At 44.3% G+C, this 22204-nt stretch overlaps 1 protein-coding gene across 1 annotated transcript; it reads left to right on the top strand.

Moving 5' to 3' along the window:
* The first annotated feature begins 6 nt into the window (after positions 1-6).
* On the top strand, positions 7-21580 carry DTL (denticleless E3 ubiquitin protein ligase homolog). The gene is made up of 15 exons (XM_058021013.1): positions 7-52; positions 357-482; positions 1305-1403; positions 1732-1793; positions 1887-2007; positions 2474-2539; positions 3675-3790; positions 4449-4522; positions 5432-5535; positions 6836-6940; positions 9279-9391; positions 12857-12946; positions 14719-14857; positions 19050-19921; positions 21427-21580. Exons 1-15 carry the CDS (start codon positions 7-9, stop codon positions 21493-21495), a joined length of 2202 nt encoding a protein of 733 aa, XP_057876996.1. The 3' UTR covers positions 21496-21580.
* The last annotated feature ends 624 nt before the right edge of the window (positions 21581-22204 follow it).

Below are 22204 nucleotides of genomic sequence, written 5' to 3'. Positions count from 1 at the left end.
GTTGCCATGCTGTGCCGCGCGCTGCTCCGCCGCGCCGCCGCCGCGCCCGCCCGTGAGTACCGCGCCTTGCCCCTGAGAACCGCGCCTTGCCCCTGAGAACCGCGCCTTGCCCCTGCCACCGCCGTGCCTTGCCCCTGAGAACCGCGCCTTGCCCCTGCCACCGCCGTGCCTTGCTCCTGCCACAGCGCCTTCCCGCCGCCACTGCGCCTTTCCGCCGCCGCCACCGCGCCTTCCCGCCGGCCCTCCCGTCCCCATCCATCCCCGGCCGCCCGCACAGCCGCGGCGGCCGCCTCGCGGCTCGTGGCGCCCGAGCCAGTGGTGTCTGAGGCGCTTACGGTCCGTCTGTCCCGTTGTAGGTCCGTGCTCAGCGCTTCCCCTGCAGCATCTCTTGGAGAGCTACCAGTGCAGCCGAGAAGATGATCACCTGTCCTACGGGCAGACGGGAATGCCGGTCCCTCCTTTCGGCTGCACCTTTTCTACAGGTAAAGTCACCTCCTGAAAACCCTTTTGTGGGGCCGGGGTATGGGCTCTGTTGTTTTAAAGTGAGCTTACTGCTACAGTGTGCTTGCTCCTACACGTGATAAACTTTGGATCGTGGTGCACCTAGATACTGATGGAAAGTTTTCCCTCCAAGAAGCAACTGTAAAGCTTTTATTTTAATGTCTCTTTGTTTCATCTGTGTGTGTTTCAAGGTGTGTCCTCTTGGTGACAGTGTGAGGCTACATAGGTGAAAAACTGGGCTTTGTTCAAAATATGTAAAAGCTATAATAGGGTGGAGAGCATTAGGTAGAAATTAGATGTGAATGGGTGTCACCAGGCTGTGCTGTACACACGGCATTTCCCCATGATGGGAGAAGGGAGTAAGCAATGAAGCTCCTGGATCCTTAGGGCAAAACATCTTCATTTGTTGTGCTCTAGTTTTGGCTTGAGACTTCACATTTCTCTAAGGTGGCTTCCTGCTTTTCCAAGTCAGATCACAGAAAATGCTGGAAGCTGTAGATGATAGGTACTCTAGATACAGACAAATGTAACTGGAAAACTGTTACAGCTGATGAAAAAGGTGTTATCCCAAAAGTTGCTTCTGAAGCCATTTGATTGCCCATGTATAGTCATTCCTGAATGGAGCATCTAGAAAAATTGCTTGCCAGTGTTTCTCTATTTTAACACTTAGGTTGCTATGTAAATGCTGTTTATTTCACAGTTTTATGTTTGCTGCATTCCCTATTTAAAGCATCTATGGTTTTCACAAAGAGCATGGGCATGATTTTTTATTAGCTACGTAATATATTTCAATTTCTTTTCAGCCCCAAATTTGGAGCACATCCTGGCAGTTGCAAATGAAGAAGGGTTTGTTAGACTGTATGATACTGAAGCACAGACCACCAGCAAGGTCATCTTTAAAGGTAGATGTTGTACAGAAGGTGATCTTCATTTGATGTGACAAGTGTGGTATTTGTGGGAATCAAAGAGAGCTTTTTGCAAGTCCTTAAAACATAAATTGTAGGCAGTGCTTTATTTCTTCCACATAGTTTGCTGAGTCTTCTTTACAAAGCAGCAGCATGAATGTGCACTTAAATCAGCAGTAGTAGGTGAATTGTTCTGGGTTGTCTTTCATGCCTAAGGCAAACTGTTGACAAGATTTCTGATTTCAGTGTCTGATGTCATTTAGTCTTCTGCAAAATACCGTGCTACAATGCACTGAACTAATCTTGGCTTTTGTTTTCTTTTTAGAGTGGCAGGCTCACTCAAATGCTGTATTTGACCTCGCCTGGGTGCCAGGGGAGCACAGGATTGTAAGCAATCTTTTGCCATCTGACTTTTTTTTTTTCATGCTTTGGCAACTGTGTACAGAAAATGACTGAAGCTTTTTATTTTCCCCTCTGAAGGTCACTGCTTCAGGAGATCAGACAGCCAAGGTGTGGGATGTGAGAGCTGGTGAGCTTCTTGGCATATGCAAAGGTCACCAGTGTAGCCTCAAGTCAGTTGCTTTTTCTAGGTTTGAGAAAGGTAAATGTTGATACTGCCTGTTGTCTGTTTTTTCCCTTCTTCTTTACCTCTGGCAAAGTACTTTAAGGGTTAAAAAGGGGGCTTTGGAAGCTGACAGGTACCAATAGCACAGGCCTGAGCAGTGACCCAGCCAGGAAAGCAAAACTGTCTAGCTGGAACCTGATGGTGTCCTGATGCTAAAATGTGCACATTTCTGATCTTGGGCAAAGATAAGATCTGCTTCCATACCCAAGGGTGTGAATATGCTTTCCATAGGCTGGTTTCTCTAGTGGGAGTGAGAAAAGGATAGTAAGAGTAAGGAAACAAGTCAAAAGCATGGCAAAACAATGGCCTGAGTTCTGTATTTCCAGGATTGGCATCCCAAGTTGTTGGGACAGGAGAGACAGAGGTACACTGATGGCATTCTACTGCATTCACTTAATTAAAGAAATGCTTTTGGAAGCTAATAACACTTTTTTTCTCTCAGCTGTTTTCTGTACTGGAGGGAGAGATGGAAACATCATGGTTTGGGATACCAGGTGCAACAAGAAAGGTAAATAAACTTCCAGTTATGTATCAGAAAAGCTTGGTGTCTCATGTAAAAGAACTGCTCAGATGGGCTGGTTGGACTGATCCTTTTGATTACCATGTAGGCAGCAGAGGACTCTCAGATAACTGTACTGCTTTAGGTACTGTAAGGGGATGGAATAGCTATCTCTGCTATTTATGTATACCATGGCATTTCCCCACTTTGCAGCACTCCCAGCTGTGCAGCATCAAACCACAGGCTGGTTTGATAATTCCCTGTGTGTAAGTAAGGAGGTGAGGCTGTACAGAATGCATCCTGCTAGGGCAGTGTAAAAGCAGGTGAGACAGGAGAGATTGCTTAGGTCAGAGCCATCCAGAGGGGTGAGGAAAAGCTGGAAAGGCTCCTGCCAGCATAGGAAGGAAGGAAGGCAGAAAGTGTAGAAAAAAAGAGCTTGTGAGTGCTGGTAGCAACTGAATATATTGTGGGAACACTTACTATGAATATGATGTGAGCTCATTTTGCTCCTGTTTGTTTCCTGGAGTTTTTCCTTTTCCAGCCCCTTCCCCTTATGCCATTTCCCAGTTCCCTGCTCTGCCACAGCAGTTTCTTTGCCTGTCTTGCTCTTCCATCTGTCCCAGGTTTCCTGGGTTTTCAAACAGGCCAGTGAAGGAAAAGTTCACTGACTCCACATGATTGAAGTGGAAGGTGTAGGAAAAAAAAGTAAAAAAGTTGCCTTACTCTAGTAAGGCAGTACATTTCACAAGGTAACAGACAAAAGGCTGAACATGAAATTATAAAATAGAGTGGAAAAGCACCGGGCATGTTCCAGTGAGGCAGTTCTGCTTGGGATGAGGTGGGTTGAACACTCCAGATCAGCATTCATGTGAAAAAAAGACCAAGGGGTAGCAATTTCCAAAGGCAGCCTGCCTAGATCAGCTTTAGTTTCATTGTCTATGCTACACTGACCTCGGGGTTTTTGCAGTGTGTTCTTCTCACTGGTTTTGTGTGTAATTAGTTTTTGTTTTCAGAATACAGTAATGATTTTCAAGCTTAACCTAAGACACCTTTTAGGTCTAATCCCAAGCTGATGCCTGTTTTATTAAAGTGATAGCAAAATTGCATGTAAACTACTAATTGAGATGTCTTTGATTTCTTTCAGATGGCTTTTACAGGCAGGTAAATCAAATCAGTGGAGCACACAACGTGGCTGACAAGCAGACTCCTTCCAAACCAAAGAAGAAGAGGCAGAACCTGAGAGGACTTGCTCCCTTGGTGGTGGGTGTCTGGGCAAGAAACAAAATGTCTCTTCTGGGGACAGTGCTATTCACAGAATTCTTCCTAAGCAAATATAGTGAGAAATATGTGGTTTGTACATGGTAAATGCTTCCATTTATCTTTGCAGAGATAAGATTTTTTTGTCATGGTCATTTGCAGTGGCTAATTTTAGACATTGGGTAGTTGCCTAACAACCCACATGCCATAAAATCCAACTCTGGGCAAATGCTATGTGAAAATATATGTTGGTTTTTTTTCCCCTCCCCAGGGAGGAAAGCATTCCCTTTTTGAGGGGAGGGATAGGGAGAGTTGTACATTTTTTCTGTCTTTTTTTTGCCCCCTTAATTTGACCAGACAAATTACTGCCTTACTGGAGTAAGACCTGATCATTTTTGATCTATTAGACCTTGGAATGAAGGCAGCTCTCTTATCTGTGAGCTCAAAGATGTAATCTCAAACTGCTGCCCAAACACTTATCTCTCAGTGGCAATTTCACTGGAGGGAGTGTTCAAAGCATTGTTGTGTCCTAAATGACATCTGCTGTTTCTGTGTTCTGCTGCCTGCCTAGGAGGAGGTTTTCCCTGCATTCACATGGCCTTGAACTAAGATCTCGCTGACCTTAAAAGAAAATAAAGTTCTTTTTTCTTCTCTTTTTAAGGATTTCCAGCAGAGTGTAACTGTGTTAGTGCTTCAGGATGAGCATACTCTTATCTCTGCAGGAGCTGTTGATGGGTAAGGAGGGAGGATGCCTGCTTTCCTGTCTATTCTGTGTGCTCAGTGGCATAGAAACATTGGGAGATTTTCTCTCTAAGATCACTCAGTGGCCAACAAGGCCTAGAGCTACTGCTAGGTGGAATCAACAGCTATGCTGCCAGCTTGCATTGGCTTTACTCCCTTGCTAGAGATTGCAGTACTGGACAAACTGTGATATGTGGTAAATGCTCATTTTAGTCTTAGCTGTGGGGCAGAATGAGAGCAATTCTTCCCTCTCTCTGTTCTCATGGACCTATGAGACCACACATAGACAGGCTATTGTTAGACAGCCTGTATGGGTGTGGGTGTGTGGTCAGGGCCTGGACATGTGTAGGCATGCTTGAGAAAATGTTGCTTTGAGTTACAAAAGATGCATTCTCTTAGGTGCCAGATCCCTTGCAGCATCTTGGAGCTTGAGCAAACTGTCTTATTGATCAGCATGGAAATGATCCTCTTAGACTTGATTTTTTAGCAGGTTCCATGTGGTCAAAGCCTTTCTGAGGCAGAGAAGACTGACTGTCCTGCCTATGGTTCATGACAGAGACTTGCTACCAAAGAGCAAGTAAAAAAATTGGAAGACTTAATTTTTAAAACTACTTGTAAGAAGTATAAATGCATCCATATGTTTCCTTTTACTAGTTGAAGGAAGTTGGCCTCTAGGCTCTTGTTCTGTCTTGTGTTAGTTACAGAGGGCAGTGCTGCCTCCTCACCCACGGCCAGCAGAGCAATGTTTGGCTTTCAGCACAGCTCTGCTCCTGCTCAGCTGTTGTCTCCTTAGCACTGACACTCCTCAGTCATGAGCACCCTGGTTTCCGTGCTCTTAAAGGGCTGTATCAGCATGGGAAGGGAAGTGAGGAAGCTGAAGGCACTGGTGCTTTTCTCTTGCAGTGTGATCAAGGTGTGGGACCTGCGCAGGAACTACGCTGCCTTCCGCCAGGACCCGCTGCCCCTGCGCTCCTTCTGCTACCCTGGGACCAGCACTCGCAGGCTTGGTGAGGGCTGCACGTGGGTTTGTTACAGTGCAGAGTCAATTAAGTACTGTCTGTGACATTTCTTATCTTTATAGCCAATTGGCAAACTCTGCAGGGTATCTTGATTGCTAATATCAATTTTCAAGCTGAAGAGTGAACATGCCTGACTTTTCTATCACTGCACCAATGATAAAAAACTTGCAGAAGCTTCAGCAGTGCATTTTCATAAACAGAGTTGAGGAAAAGTACAGCTCTTGATGAGGAATTTAGCTAGTCATTTTGATACATGAATAAAATTCAGATTGAACTTTCTTTGCATTGTATCTTGCAAAGACAACAGACTGGACTGGGTTTTTTTATTATCACCTCTTGAAACTATTATCAAAAATGATAGTACACTTGTCCATGTTTCTCTGTTGTCGCAGACATTTTTTCATCGAAATCCTTTCTTTCAGATTTGTTCATCTTCTGGGAAGCTGAGGCCCCAGAAAGAGAATGTAAACAATGATTATCAGCTGCTGTGGCATGCAATAGGATGCACCTGTGATTGGTTCATGTTCCATGTGTACAATTAAGGGCCAATCACAGGGCAAGCTCTCTGGAACACAGTGACAGAGAACTCTCTTGTTTTTAGATTCTTTTCTATTCTATTCTTAGCTTAGCAGCCTCTGCAACTTCTCTCCTTATTCTTTTTAGTATAGCTATAATGTATTATATATCATACATCAATAAATCCAGCCTTCTGATCATCAAACAAGATTCTCGTCCTTCTCTCACCCTGGAGACCTTTTCAGGTCGCTGTAATACTCTGTCTTCTTTGTACCTTTAATACCTTACAATGCTCTGATGCAACACAGTAATTCCTGATGATTTGTCTCATCAATGTGGTAATGGTCAGTGTCACTCCCAATGAGGTAGTTGTGAAATAATTGGCCTGAAGGGAAAGATTTTTCTTGAACCTGAATCACTAGCAAATCAGAGAATTGTTTGTTCTACCAAAGCATGAGCATCTTTATTTTTCATCTCTGCTTCTACAACTGGTTGTTCCTGTTATCTGTTTGAAGCTATCACATAAAGCACTTGCCTGTTCTGAAGGTGCAATACCTTTCTAAATCCTTTCCCTGAATCCTCATGAGAAAATGTAGATGTTATTGTAGAAACATTTCTTGTTCAGCAAGTGCTGTGTCAAACATAGAAACTTTACCCTGACAGTCTCATACATTTTACAGATCCTTTCCAAATTTCCTTCTCTGGGCATTCTTTGAGACTATTTATTTTCCAAATTTTTTTTTTTCTGAAGAACTTTTCTCTTTCTCTGTAGGATATTCTAGCCTGGTTTTGGATTCCACTGGTGCTAATCTGTTTGCTAACTGCACTGATGACAGTATCTACATGTTCAATATGACAAGTTTAAGGACCACTCCAGGTAAGCATGATATCTGTGGAAATAGCTGCAAAAACTATAGATGTTACAGAGGCAAGTGTGTCCCTCTGACAGAGAGACAGGGACCAGGTTCAAAGCTTGAAGGAAACCTATTCCATGCTCTCATCTCCAAAGCTATGCAGGACAGATCCACATTTTATGTTAAGCCATTCACATGAAATTGATGGCAGATAGAGGTTCACCCAGACAGAGACTGATGGTAGTTTGCCTGTTAGCTCTAGTTATCCAGTGAGGAATGGCTACTATCCAGCCTGAAGCAAGTTTGAATCCTCTGCTTACTGGCAGTCACTGGTTTGTCAGACTTTTAGATATGAATTCACTCAAAGTAATCACCTGATATCTTCAGATATTTTAAGGTGTCTTTTCAATTTAACTTATACCACAGTTTCTGGAAGAAAGGATCCCCAGCATATTGAGGTGCCTCATCCTTTTGGTTTCCTTCAGCTCTGCAGCTTTGACCTTTACATGCACAAGATGGCCCTGAGCCTTTGGTGCACGAAGCTGCTTTGCCATAGGCCAGTGGCAAAACTTGTTAGATGCATTCCAGCCAGACACATAATTTATTTCCCATTTCCTTTTATCAGTCTCTCAGTTAACTGAAATGAGATGAACAATGTGTCCTTCTGTCTGCTCAGGAAGGCAGTCTGGTGGGTGGGAACACTTCCAAAGTGGAGAATTGCTGTGAGTAGTAAATATTAACATCTTGGTTGTGAGGTTAACCCTGGCTACTCTGTGGGGATGTGCTGTCTGTCCTGTCCCTCACAGGAGCAGGCTGTGGCCAGTGCAGCCCTTGGGCTCCTCATGGAGCTCTTGCCTTGTGTGTGCAGCCATGTGCAGCCCCGTGCTCCAGCTGGATGGAGCTCCTGTGCAGCCCTGTGCTCCAGCTGGATGGAGCTCCTGTGCAGCCCTGTGCAGGCCCATGCTTCAGCTGGATGGAGCTCCTGTGCTGCCCCATGCTCCAGCTGGATGGAGCTCCTGTGCAGCCCTGTGCTCCAGCTGGATGGAGCTCCTGTGCAGCCCTGTGCAGGCCCATGCTTCAGCTGGATGGAGCTCCTGTGCTGCCCCATGCTCCAGCTGGATGGAGCTCCTGTGCAGCCCTGTGCTCCAGCGGGATGGAGCTCCTGCGCTGCTCCTCGGGCCGCCCTCAGCAGAGGGCAGCGCTGCCTGCCCGCCCTTGGCCGCCCTCAGCAGAGGGCAGCGCCCCCCGCCCGCCCTTGGGCCGCCCTCACCGCGGCTGCAGCTGCTCCCATCCAGGACTGAGGCGGCTCTAGTTTGTCAGGAATTCCTCCTGTAAAGCACTTGCTGCCTGCTTTAGGAGGGATTATCTGTCTGATGGCCCCTGCACCGTGGAGCTGCACCAAGAGAGCTGTGGGCAAAAAAAATCAAAGGGTCTTGCAGCTCTTCAAAGGCCACCGAAGGCGGCCACGTGTCCTCTTGGTCTGTGGGTTGTTTCCTCTGTGAGAGCCACTGCTGAAACAGGGCTGGAGGAGAGCCCAGCCTGGGCTGCCCTGGGAGCCCTGTGCTTTGTGCCCCATGAGGGGACAGGACGTGGTGCAGCCAAGCGCTCCAGATCACACTCGGTTGTGGTACATCCATGTCAGCCATTTGGGGGGATGGTTTCAGGCCTTTAGCAAACACTACTGAGGCTTTAAATACTGGAGAGCATGACTGATGAAATACAGGTTTTATTGATGAAATAAAGCTGCTGGCAGTGGAAGGAGCAGCCAGTGCCTTTGTTGCCACCTGGCTCTCATGCCAGCAGAGGCCCTTGTGGTACAGCCATGTCAGCCATTTGGGGTGATGGTTTCAGGGCTTTAGCAGATACTATTGAGGCTTTAAATACTGGAGAACGTGAGTGATGAAATACAGGTTTTATTGATGAAATAAAGCTGGCAGCAGGAGGAAGGAGCAGCCAGTGCCTTTGGGCCACCTGTGTGGAAGAAGGCTTCTGCTGCAGGACTGCCCTTGTTGATGGAGCGGGACTGGTGATGGTGGTTGAGGGAGGAGGAGACAAGGAACCTGAACTAGAGGAGTGGGGCAGCCCAGGTGAGGGCTGAGCCTGCTTGTCATACAGGTCAAGGTAGAGCTTTAATAAAACTGCCATTGGTTTGTTTGGGAAGCCTGAAGGGCTCCAGTTGAATAACAAAAACTTCCTGCTGCCAGAGCCCCAGAGCAAGGGAGCAGTGCAACCACTTTCTCCAAAGGATAAGTGGCTAGGCAGGAAAAGCCTGTAAGGTCAGCCCTCCTTGCACAACTGACTCCAGGGCTATGCATTGAGTGGGGCTTTTACTGAGTTTTGTATTTTATTTTCTCTTCACAGTGGCAGTTTTCAGTGGACACCAGAATTCCACCTTTTACATCAAATCCAGCACTAGCCCAGATGACCAGTTCCTGGTCAGTGGCTCGAGTGACTGTAATGCCTACATCTGGAAGGTGAGGCAATGGGGGCAGCTGCTTTTGCTTTTCATGTTTGCATAGAACACTCCTTGCTTCCCAATCCTTCCCAAAGCAGCGTGGGGTTAGCTCCTGGCATGTTGTGTCTGGAGTGTGTATGTTGCTGTCAAGGCTTCGTGTAATTGTTTAATGTAAAACAGAGCTAACCTCCTGCCATCAGTACATCTCTCATCACTGCTGCTTATTGCAAATTGCTGTTCTTAATCTGGTTTTAATGGGCATTAAAATCCTTTTTCAGTCCTGTTGATTCAGGCAGCTATGACAAGTAGACAGACAGTTCTCAGTTCATAGTTAGCAACAGAGCACATTAGCAGAAACCTAAAAGTTTAATTGTTTTAAAGGGCACACTTTCCCTCCACCTCTCCCTTTTCCAGCTCCTGCTTCAGACATGGCTTTTTCTCATGCTTAATTTACAGTAGTTAAAGCCTCTGTGTTACAGCAAAGGCTCACCAGAGCCTTCAGCAAAATTCCAAAGCACTGTCTGACAGCCGAGGGCCTTCGTCACTTAACATCTTGCAGGGACGTGTAGGAAATGCAAATGTCACCAAGATAGCAGCAGGCACCTCAGAATAAGGCATGCCTCAAGTTCTGCTCTTCATGTTCCTCATATGGGAACAGAGTGGACTTACTGAGGCAGAACAGACAGAAACCACAGGTTTCTGTGCCACAGGTTTCACTGCCTATTACAGTTTTGGGATAATTTTTAGGGAATGTTGACTTGTGCATCCATTTCACAACGATTTTGAAAGCAAAATACAAATCTCTCAGAGGAGAGGGCCAGTCTGCTGAGGCTGTGGTTTGAGCACGTAGCCTCTTTATTTTGGAGAGCACTTGGAAGCAGCTGGGTGGCTCACTCAGTGGGGGCAGGAGTGTGGTAGCAGGATTGCTGTGCCAAGTGGTGTCATTCTAACCTTCCTCGTGTTCTGTGCAAATTCAGCAAAAATGCCTGTGTGAACTTGACTTGCACATTCTGCATTTGTGTGTTTTGATACTCTCTTGGAACACAGGCTGGGACTCAGTTGAGAGTATTCAAGGATGTCATTATATTTCAAAATTTAAGCATTTGAGCACATTTAAAATGCATTCATGTAGGGAAGGCTTCTGTTGCTATCACATATGAGTGACAGATTGTATTGCATATTTATAAAATAAATCATCAGATGATTACTTTTTATTTTAATACCATAGTCATATTAGTAAGTGGGACTTCCAGTGCATTTGTCTCTTTCAATATCTGTCATATTCAGAGGCTTCTTAATTTAAATGTTGACAGATTTGTCTCTGAAACATATGTATCTTTTCATGGCATGAGGACTTACTATGCTGTGAAGAAAACCATGGTTAGATGATGCATGAGTAGTTAACAGGTAATATTATAAGGACCTAAATTAAGAGCTCTTTCTGTATCTAGAGAGGAATGAAATGCAGTGGAAGACCTTTTCCACTTAAAAGATTTCTCTGAGAAACTTTTGCAGCAGTGCTAAGTTTGTGTTTGAGTGAGAAACACTGTGGATAGAAGTTATTGCTGACAAGGATGCTGTTTCAGTCTATTTTCATCTACAAGTTGTTTCCAGGCGATAAACACTTTTTTTGTGTTGGAATTGGTTTTATTTAAATTAGAAGTTCATCAATTGATGAACTCTCACTCTTGAGCGACCATAAGATTATACAAGCTGAAGAGCAGAGGTTTTTCTCCACAAAGATGGTACCTATCTGAGGTACCTTCCTGGTAATAAAACAGTATCATTTGTAGATTTGTGCTTCCATTGTTCTTTCAATCCTTTGATGTGGATCACTCCCAGGAAACCATATCAAGTTGTGCTTTGGTGTGTCCCAGCCCTGGACTGGAGGTGCTTCTGTGTCATATGGTGCACAAAGACATAGACACCATTTTAGGCTGCATCTTGAAAATGGACCTAACAGCTGTTTCCAGTGAGGAGAGTAACTAAAAAAGGTCTCATTTCCTAGGTTTCTCTTTTTAACTTTTCCACAATAGGCCTCACTTCCCCAACAATATCCTGTCAATTCTGGCACAAAAAGCAGCCTGTGCTGGGGCTAATCCTGACTTACCATGCAGACTGCCTGACAGTCTTCTGCCAAACACATGGACACAGCCATAGCTCTGCACTCTTCTTCACTTCACAGGAATAGTATAGTTCCTTTAATTTACACTGCTATAGTGCAAAACCACCGTGTCCTAGAAAGAGTAATTCCTTTCCTTCCAGCAATCAGTGGCTGCTGGACCACTGTTTTGGCTGCTATGAATGTATAATAGCAAGACTGCTATTAACTGTAAGTGAAGGTGTTCTCTGCACCAAGATCTCCTGTTTATTCCCTAAACAGGGATTTAATTTCCATTGCATGTTTTGACAGTGAAGGGAATGCTCTGAACAAGGCATTTAGTGCATATTTAGTCAAGTGATTGCCTCTGTCATGCCAGGGAGAAAAAAGTGTCCTGTTAAGATGAACCTGTTTGTATCAAAACTACTTAAGTTCTCAAGCTGCAGTTTTGCAGGCTGTTGTAGATGATCTACAAGAGAAAAATGTTGGTAAAGCAGAAGCCTTCCCCAAAGTCTGGCATCTTCCTTTGAAACCTATATGTAAGGTCTACTCCTTTTCCCAGACAGCAAAGGATCTGTTCATTCCCTTAGTCATTTATGCAAATCCTCTTGATAAATCTCCCTCATAATGTCACATCAATGATGGTGACTCACAGCTCCAGAAAGGATTGCCCGCTGAAAGCAAGCAAAACTGTGTGTGTGTTCATGTGTGTGTTTTCTTCTTTGGGCCACTTAGTGCTGGCTGCAGCTCTGTCTGTCACTTACGGGAGCTGGAGTCAAAGATAAGTAGCAATACAGGAGAAAGATTTTATGAAAAGTGTGAGAGAAGTGGAGATCAGTTGAATGGATGTGAGTTATTGAGAGAACTTTCCTATGAATCTTAAGAGGGTCTCTGGTCCAGCTGATAGATTGGAGAAGGAACAGGCACTTGGCAGTTGCAGAAATGCCAGTTCTGAAGCCAGTGGAGGTTCATGTATGAGATTTTGTTGGCAATGGTTTCGTTTTTTTAATAAACCATTGACCTGTAATTGGGACATTGGTAAAATAGCAGCAGAATATATTTGCCTAACCTGATTAAAAATATGAATTCCCAACATCTTACCTGGAACAGGTAGAGCTATTTAAAATGCTTGTGTCATGTTTTGGGCTGTCAGCTCTGGAGGCAGAATTCCTGTGTGTAGCAGGAATTGAACAAGTGTTTCCATGAACTGCTTCTTAGGACTTCCTCAGTTGTTGCCTCATGATGACAGGCTGAGAGCATTTTATGCAGGAAAGATGGGAAGTACCCATATGCTTCACAGGTGGGATATGGGGCTTTTCTTGGAGATGTACATTAGGCTGTGTGCCTTCTGACTGTTTGCCTGTTTTCTGTGGAATTTTGAAGGTTTCTGAGCCCAGCCTTCCTCCACGGGTACTCCTTGGTCACTCTCAGGAAGTTACCTCCGTTGCTTGGTGTCCTTCAGACTTCACTAAGGTTTGTCTTCCGCAAAATGGTTTTTACTGGGAAACAATAGGTGTGATGTGACAACATCTGCTTTTCAAAAAGACAGGAGCATTTGTTGTTTTGGGAGGAAATTTTTAGTCAATCAGTTCTAAAATGTTCCTTTAGAAGACAGTAATCCACCCTTGTCACATTAGCACAATGTATCAGAACCTTTTTATTATTTCCAAATAATTTTGGCTAATTGAGAAATCCTAAGAAATTGCAAATCAGTAAAGACCTCTCCTGATGAGAGCTTGATACTACCTATAAGAGACAAGACAATGAAATCATTTAATCAGGGCTTTCATAAGCCAAAGGCTTGTTTTGTTGTTCCATATTCACATCTTCCTTTCCCTCTGACCATTGATACATCTGCTTATCTTGTACAGAGTGGCAAGAAGTTCTGAATGCCCTTTAAAAACATATGGACTCTTTTCATTGTGACCTCTTTTCAAAATCTGAGCTGGTTTTATGACAAAAAGAACCTCCAGTGAAATTGGGTCAGTAGCTCTGCACCAGGTGTCACTGAAAGGAAAACAACTGGAGTAGGAAGTTGGCTCAAATGTTTGGCCTAGCTCAAAACTAGAAATAACCCTGAAAAATCCTGATCAGTGTCATAAGGATAGCCAGAGTTCCTTCCACCCCACAACGTTAAAGAAGTCAGCTTCTTCCCCTGGCTTCCATTGCAGCACCAGGGCTTTCACAAAAGCATTACAGTATAGGAGGGTGGAAGTCTTGGAGGGAAACATCAGGAATTGTTCTCATTGTGCAAGATGCACAACATGAGAACTGACATTTCACATGAAATCTGTGATCTAGAGGTAGCCCAGCATCCTGATCATGAGGTGTTGGAAATGCAAACCAGTTCAGCCTTTCAAATTGTTACTGACGCAGGGAAGAAATAGGCAGCCATTGTTCAGATGCCAATGCATGAGGAAAAGGGGAAAATATGGAGCTAACACAGGTCAGGAAGCTGCTTGGTGTGATACGAGGAGCAAGGTTGCTTTTGGTAGGGACAACACTGCTGTGACAAAAGTCAGAGTAGAGACACTTGCCCCAATCTGATTGCTGTGAACTTTCACCACAGCATTTCCTTTTTCTTTCTGCTGGTTGATTCCCTGCTGAGTCGCCAGCTAATCTGCCTGGAGCTAGCCATAAAGTGTGGGTTAGATGGGTGCTGCTCCTTTGGTCAGGATTCCAGAGATCTTTTTGGAGCATGTGATGCTGCAGCAGGGCTCTAGAGCTGTGTTCCTGGCAGAGTTGGGTTCTCTGCCAGGTACTGCTGACATCTGACTCTGGAGAGAGAGCACAGCTCATGCAGCAGCCATCCAGTGTCACCTTCTTGGTGTGCTGCAAATGTTTGTCCCCAAGCAGAAGATGTCCTCAGCAAAAGAGGCGGATTAAGGTGCAGGTGCACAAAGGATCATGGCTACGTTTGCTCACCAAGGGTTGGAAATCCCCAAATGTGCCATGCCCTGAGCAGAGCAGTGTCTCTTACATAGCCATGTGAAGCAAATGGTTGGTGGTGGCTGAGATTTCTAGAGCAGAAATACATGGATGCAGCAGCCTTGCCTGCTTTAAAACAAATACTGGTGTCTGGTGCAGTAATGAAACAGAGTTGGGTTATTTTCACTGTTCAATGGTCTGTCTTGTACCCCTTCATTCATAGTGGTGTGGTGTGTTGGATGAAGCTGTTCCAGTTCACTCAGCTAGTGATCCATAGGATGTGCCCTGGTCACTCTAACACACACATTTATACTTAGATTGCCACATGCTCTGATGACAACACTGTGAGGATTTGGCGCCTACAACGTTGTCCTGAGGAAGAGAAATCAGTATCCAGGAAAGCCAACCTGGTGGGCTGGGTCACTCAGAAGAAACCAGAAGAACAGCATGGAGCAGGTAAGGCCCCTGCAGAGCTGAGGAACCTTGCTCTGCAACACAGCTGCTGAATTTTGTCTGTTCTCTGTACCAACAAAAGCCTTTGGCTTGTCTTACTAGCCTTCTGAGGTTTTTGTCATATTGGGCATATGTAATTACTCATATAGCCAGACAAGCACTTCTGCCTGTAAATACTTCTGCCATCAACAGGACAAGCTGGCTGAAGTAGCTTACAAGTATGGCAAAGTCTGTATGGCCAGACTGCAAAGCAGATATTCATTGACACAGCTTGTTGGGCAGCCACATCTTCGGTGGGTTTCAGCAGGGTTTGATAATTGAACAGCTGAAGGAGATGTCACTGTAGCAAGAACTCACCTTTATTTATTTCCCTATCAAGTACTAACCAAGAGCAGTAAGATCATGTGCCTTTTCTAGTTTGGTAGTTTACCCAGCAAAGGGCTGACAGCACATAGAGAGCCTTGGAACTCTGACCTGTTTACTTCTGCCCATAGCTGAACTGTGCACAGAGTTATTTCTCAGGTGCAGTTATCAGTGTTGTCTCTCTTTCTTCAGCTTCAGTCAGTGCTACTCACCATGTACAGCCAAATGAAATGCTGTGTGGTGAAAGTACTTCAAAAAAACATGTAGACAACTGTGATGATTGTAATGTCCCAGAATTAATCATCTATTCATGAGTGAACAAATGCAGTACCTTTCTACAAAGCCTGGGCACTCAGACAAGTTGTGCAGCATGCTCTGAGCCAGCAAGCAGATGTGGGCTGTGTAGAGAAGGGGGTCACTAAGCAGGTGACTAGAGCAGAATAAAGGAACCCTGATCATAATATTAACTTTGATTTGTCTGTAACCTGTGTTTTGTTGCAGTAGAGTAGGTGAAAGGAGGAGGTGCCCTTCCCCCAAAGTGAAGTAAGATGAGCTTCTCTGTAGAGTAGCTCTAAACTGAGAATACAATGGCTTCCCAGCAGCTGCTGCTGTGACTTCCTGCATTCCACCTATCTTTTTGAACCACCCTCCAAATGAATTTCATCTTGGCTAGCACAAATAAAGGCTGAAGGTCTCCAAATCCCACTAATGGGATAACATTACCTCTAACCTTTTGCCAGTGAGTAACAAGTCTAGCAGGAAGTTTGCAGGACAATGGGAGGGAGAGTGCCAGGACCACTACATAGCTGGTAATTGTTTTTTGTGTGCAAAATTCTTTTGTATTTTGAGCCTCCTCAGAGAGGGCTCAAAAAATATCTTTGTGTCCTAGTGAAAAAACAGAAGTAAGCATAGATTTAGACCAAAAACATGAGATCTAAAGGATCTTATACACTAAGACTTTACAAGTCAGGTTTGGCAATAATACCAGAAAAAATTACTTATTTCTGCTTGCTCTTGCTGCATGAAAGTAACACAGGAGGGAAGAGGAAGTACACAGACACTGCAAACACAAGAGCAGGCTTCCTGCTGACCTTGGCTCCTGAACACAAAACACGTGCTGGTAGAATATAGGAGTTATCTGCAGAGACTAATTCAGAGCTGGCAAGCAGAGGACTATTTCAGACCTGCTGGGATGAATCTAGGTAGTTCCCCACCCATTTGTGACGAGCAAATTAGGAGATTGAGGTTGTGTATTGATTGTTGACCTATTTCATCAAGTGTAGCAACCAGAGTTTCCTCTTTGGCAATTACTTTTGTGGTTTCTGTAAGTTGTACTACTTTCTCTGTGATTTTGTGTAGCCAAATTTCTAGAGCAGGCCTGTGCATGGACAGTTTGTGAGTCTTAAATCTGGAGATTGATAATACCACTCTAGAAGATTTGTGGCAGAGAAGGTAGGAAACATTCAAAATAACCTGCTTTGGTGTGATGCAGGTTGACTGCAGGTATTTGCAGTATTGTACCATGTGCAGTGGCAGCATAAATGGAAACAGCTTTAAACTAGCTTGGTAGAAACCTGAATAATGAATGCAGTCTTAGGAAAAAAAAGCCTGATCTTCATGTTCTTTATCTCAAATTTGTGTTTGCTTCTTGCCATGACACTCATCCTACTCCCAGGATAACACTTTTTCCATCATCCAGTGTGTCCACAGCATAACTTTCAGACCAGTTTGGGATTCAAAGTGCTCATACCCAGCTAGTCATGCAATATTTCTGCTCAATGAATTTGTAGTAATCATTATGGATCAAGAGTTGCTGAGCTTGCTGTTTTCTTCCCCCCAGGAGCTTAGATTTTTGAGTGCAACTAATTTCCCAGCTGAGTTATTATTGTCTTGTAAGTGCTCATTAAACCAAAGATTAGGAGAAGAAATCTTGGCAGTTATATTTGCATAGCCCAGATAGAAGCAAGTTATTATGAAGTAGCAAATTTTATCAGGAAAGGAGCCTTTAACTCTGTTTTTTGTGTTGAAGTTATTGGTAGTGGGATCCTTTAATATGGGGTCCTATTCAGTTTTGCTCTGATGCAGCAGTACTTGTATTTTGGATACTAGTTAGATAATACAGTGAAAGGGTCAGAAGAGTTTTAGGATGGTATATAACCAGGCCTGTAGGTGCTCACTCAACATGTTGTTTGTGAGACTGCCCAGCACTGTAAAGAACCTGGCAGGTTGTTCACACTAGACTTCTCATTGTTCTAATGAAGTGCTTTATAGTGCAGTGTGGTGCTCAGAGTGGGCAGCTTGGATTAAACCCCTGGTATACACAAAAATTTTAGTGCTCTTGTGCCCAGCAGTGGAAGTGCACAGAGGAACTTAAGGCACTACCCCATTTAATTGCATCACTGTGAGTTAGGAGAATGAGAAAGTATTGGATTTGTTGGGAATGTCCCAACAAAGGCAGGAATGAAGAATCTGACTCCATGTTCTCAGAATGCTAATTTATTACTTTATTATACTATATTATATTAAAGAATTCTATACTAACTGTACTAAAGAATACAGGAAGGATACTTGCTAAATGCTAAAAGGATAATAATGAAAACTCGTAACTCTCTCCATAGTTGTGACACAGCTTGGCCTTGACTGGCCAAAGAATCAAAACAACTCACACCAGAATCCAATGAAACAATCGCCTGTGCGTAAACAATCTCCAAACACATTCCACATGACTAAAACAGAGGAGAAGCAAATGAGATAAGAATTGTTTTCCTTTTCTCTGAGGCTTCTCAGCTTCTCAGGAGAAAAGTCCTGGAAGAAGGAATTTTTTCAGAGAATGTGAATGCCATAAGAAAGCCGGCATCTTACAAACCTACTAATGTGTTCCCTGTGGAAGGGGGCTGGAGATTTGAAAAAATTAAAATAATACTCTCTAATTTTGCTGTAGACTGAGATCCTTGCTATGTGTGATTCCCACTGTTGTTAGTGAGGTCCTTATGTCCCTACCTATGACTGGTGTTTTCTGAATATTCAAAATTTCTCCTTTACAAGCAGGGGCATTTATATCTTGGCTAGTGAGCTCAGAAGCCACTGTGAAATACCTGCTTGGGAATCATTTGTTGAGAGATTTTATTTCCTTTGGAATTAAGTCCTTGTTCAGCAGGTGAAGAATTTCTCAAGCTTCCTTGGGTGTGGTAAATAGCTACTGGCTCCATTCTAATACAACACTGCAGAAAGTCCGCCAGCAAAAAGACAAGAGAATGAAAGAATGTTCTTCACTAAAAAAAATATTTAAATCTGCAGCCAGTAACACCTGGAGCATTATTCACATGCTAGGGCATCACAGTGTAAGGCTCCCTCGGTACTGTAATTAGCCATGGGACCTGCTTGCAGTACCTTTGTCCATCAGCTCACTTATGGAGCTGTTAAGGATGCAGGGCAGGTGGGGACCAGCCTTTTTGCCAGGCAGTTGTCTGGAAAAGCAAAATCCAAAGCTCCAGCAAGGCTAGATACACTTGGAAGATTCAAGATTTGTTTTGTCTGTTCTTTTTGGCTGTAGCTCATGTAAGAACTCTCACTTCCAAAGGGATAGATGTCAGACATTACACAAATACACTGCATTATGCTTTATCAGTGTGATACAGGATTTTATAAAGGACTTGTACCAGTTTAACCAAAATCAGAGGGATTTATACAACTTCTTAGTTCAAAAAGGTATATCTGACTCACAGGGTCAGCACTGATTCATCTCCTCGTTGGAAAGGGTGTTTTTTAAAATGACTGTCCTTAATTTGTTGTTCTGTGTTTCTCATCAGACTGCTTCTTTCTCCCCTCCCAGGGCCAGCAGCCAGCCCACAGAGCACTCCTGCCAAGGCCCTGACAGTGGGCAGTGCGTGCATTTCCTCACCCCGGCCTGCTGCCTGCGCTCCCACGCAGTGCGGAGACCTCCCGCTGCCCTCCTGCACTCCCACTGCTGCTCCCAACACCCCGAGTGCCACAGCCTCCACCCCAGCCAAGGCACCTGCAGCCAGCCCCTCTGCGTCCCCCAGACTGATCCCTTCCTCCAGGATGTCCATCAAACACTGGGTTACAAGGACTCCCTGCTCTTCTCCTCCAGAAGTGGAGAAAAAGGCTCCTTCTCCTAGAAAAGCCCTGGCAGAAGTCACCCAGGTCACCCAGGGCCTCCTGGAATCTGCTTGCCCTCCTCAAGTGCCACACTCACAGTTTGAAAAGCGTGCCAAGAGAAGGCTTGACTGCAGCAAGGAGGCTGATGCAGGGCAGAAGTGTCTGCAGGGCTGTAGCTGTGTGACTGAGCTGGACCATGCAGCTAAGAAATCCAAGCTGAATTTATGTCACTTGGTTCCAGACCAAAAGGCTTCTGATGAAGACTCTCTCAGCCTGGCTGACTTGTGTAACGACCATGAAGGCTCCAGCCTCAGCCCAAAAGAGCCTTCTCTTTCTGGAAGCCATATTAATCCATCAGGCATTGAAACTTCCCCCCATCTTTTCAGATCTCCACGTGGGAAAGACACTGAGGTAGTAGATAAAGAAAACAATTCTCCTGAAAGAAAAAATTGGTTGTCTGCGCTGGGAGAGAAGCTACGGACTGGCAGAGCTGGCAGCCAGAGCAGGTCCAGCAGCCCCCTGTCATCCTGCAGCCCTGGTGCCAAGAGACTCGAGTCTGGGGCAGTGGCCACTTCACCAAAAACTGTAAGTAGGGCAGCCAACAGCATCCTCATGAAATAAGTTCTTCCTAGCTGCCACTCTCCCTTTGTTTGTTCCCTCCTGCTCAGACACAGAGAATTATCTGATCCCTGTGACTATGGACAAAAGGGATGATTCTGGCCTAATAAGCCAGATACATTAATGCTGTTATCTGCTAATCCTCTCCATGCAGGAACAGAATTTTTATGATATGTCCTTCATTTTCAAGGGACTTACAGCACACAGGAGCTCAGAGATCCTTGCAGCTCCCAGCTGGATGTTAGAAGGACGTAGCCATCTTAAATACAGCTCTACTCTGAGAGGCACAGTAATGCCAACAGCTTTCCTGGCAGATCTCCTGTTTATGTGATCACCATCATATCTGCCTGTTTATGTTACTGGAAAGCCACTTAAACACTGGAAAATGAGCTAAATTCTCTTCCAGCTCAGGTAGCAAAAGAATTTGTTACCCATGTTAAAACTGTGGGGCATTAAATTATGCCTTCAGTTCCTTCAATGGAAAACTAGAAGAAAACAAGAAGTGTGCAAGTGTGAGAGGGCAGGATTTGACCTACATCATCCTACTTTTGGTGTACAGGAAGGCTGGCACAGAGCTCACCCTACAATCTGAAATTAAAGTTAAGCTTATAAAGCAGCTAAAAATGTTGGCATGAGGGCTTAACTAGGAAATTACAATTACATTTTTTAAAACAAACCAAACTTGACTTGTCCCTGAAACTGGACTCCCAAGTCCTCCAGTGTCTTTGTCTGAGTCTCATTTCAGTAAATGTTAGGTAAATTTTCAGGCATCAAATTTTAGTTGTACTCTTGAATATCTGATGCTAAAGTTGTTGCCATCATTGAGGCTTATCTCTTTTCTTACCTGATTTCATCCCTTCCAAGGGATGAAATTCCACTTTTATCAGATACAACCTGGGCAAAGCACCAGTCCTGAAGTTATTCATAGCAGCTGGACTCCTCATGTTGGGTTGTACCAAGAAACCTTGGCTATAGGAAACCTACAACTGCTTGTGACTACTTGTGCTTTATGCTGTACATGTTTAAACACAAGACAGAGAGATTTGCCCTGGAGGGAGATTACTATAGAACAATTACCTTTCCTGCCCAGTATGCCCTGATTCAGATTTTGGGGTGCTCCTGTGTTGTTCCATAGCCTGAGGAGACGCCAGGAATACCCAACAGCATTCATTGAATTTGCTGTATCTTGGAAATCTGCAGCTCTCTTACCTGCTGTGGGGAAGCTGAAACTGCAGCTGGAGCGCATTTCTCATGGCAGTGGGACAACCCCAGGATTTAGACAGTGTTTCCTGTAGATAGAAAGCCTCTTACCTTGGAGACAGATTGTAGTAAAGAACCTTTCATTTACTCTCTTAGTTGGGAAGCCGAGCAAACTGGAGCAATGATGGAGGGGAGACTTTTGAGATTCCTGCAGCATATGAGCTGTTCACCTAAAAGTGTTTCAGGCTAATTTTGGTTTTATTTCCTGCTAGGCTGCAGCCCCTTCAGTTTCCATGAGGAAGATCTGCACATACTTCCACAGAAAGCCACAGAATGACTGAAGCAGCGTGCAGCACTTGCACCTGAGGGATGCTGACACCAGGCTATCAAGACCAGACTTAGCAATGCCAACAACAATGCACCAGGATTACACAATTTGTTGTCAGACCTTCATAGACTTGAGGTTTTAGTCTTCCCATTTTTAAAGTTGTTATCAGTTGCAGTGAGCTGAGTGTGTAAAATCTACGCAATACTTACTCGTGGTCTCTTTCTGACTTAGGGTACGTATTTTTTTTATAAACAAAGTATTTTTTACGTGGCAACTGTTCTAGTCCAAAGACAGACACAGCTCTGCTGTGTATTGTTGGCAGGCACATACAGCTTGTCAGTTCATGTTACTAATCTGCTGTTCTACTACTTTAGAGTAGTGTGTAAATCATTACACTCTCCTGAAAAGTGACTGTTGGAATGTATGTACAGAAATTTACTGGAGGTACACCTGAGCCTCTTCATGCTGAATGGCATTTCTACAGTTATTCCTCTAGTACTGCAATGACTGCCTGCTTCCAGCAAGGAAGTTAGCTATGTGTTAATTAAATCTAAAAACCTTTTAAATAGCCCACATCCATTTGATGGTGACTATGGTGTAAGAAGAGACAAAGTTTTAATCAAGTATATAATGCCTATACTCCCCTTATTATCCCCCTTCTTCTTCCACCCTGGAAACTACTGTATTTTTTTACCTACTTAGCTGGCTCTTCAACCATCAGC

The sequence above is a fragment of the Melospiza georgiana genome, chromosome 3 (assembly GCF_028018845.1).
Source record: "Melospiza georgiana isolate bMelGeo1 chromosome 3, bMelGeo1.pri, whole genome shotgun sequence".
NCBI lineage: Eukaryota > Metazoa > Chordata > Aves > Passeriformes > Passerellidae > Melospiza > Melospiza georgiana.
Note: the sequence above shows the minus strand (reverse complement) of the source record. Positions and strands in the feature narration are given on the sequence as shown.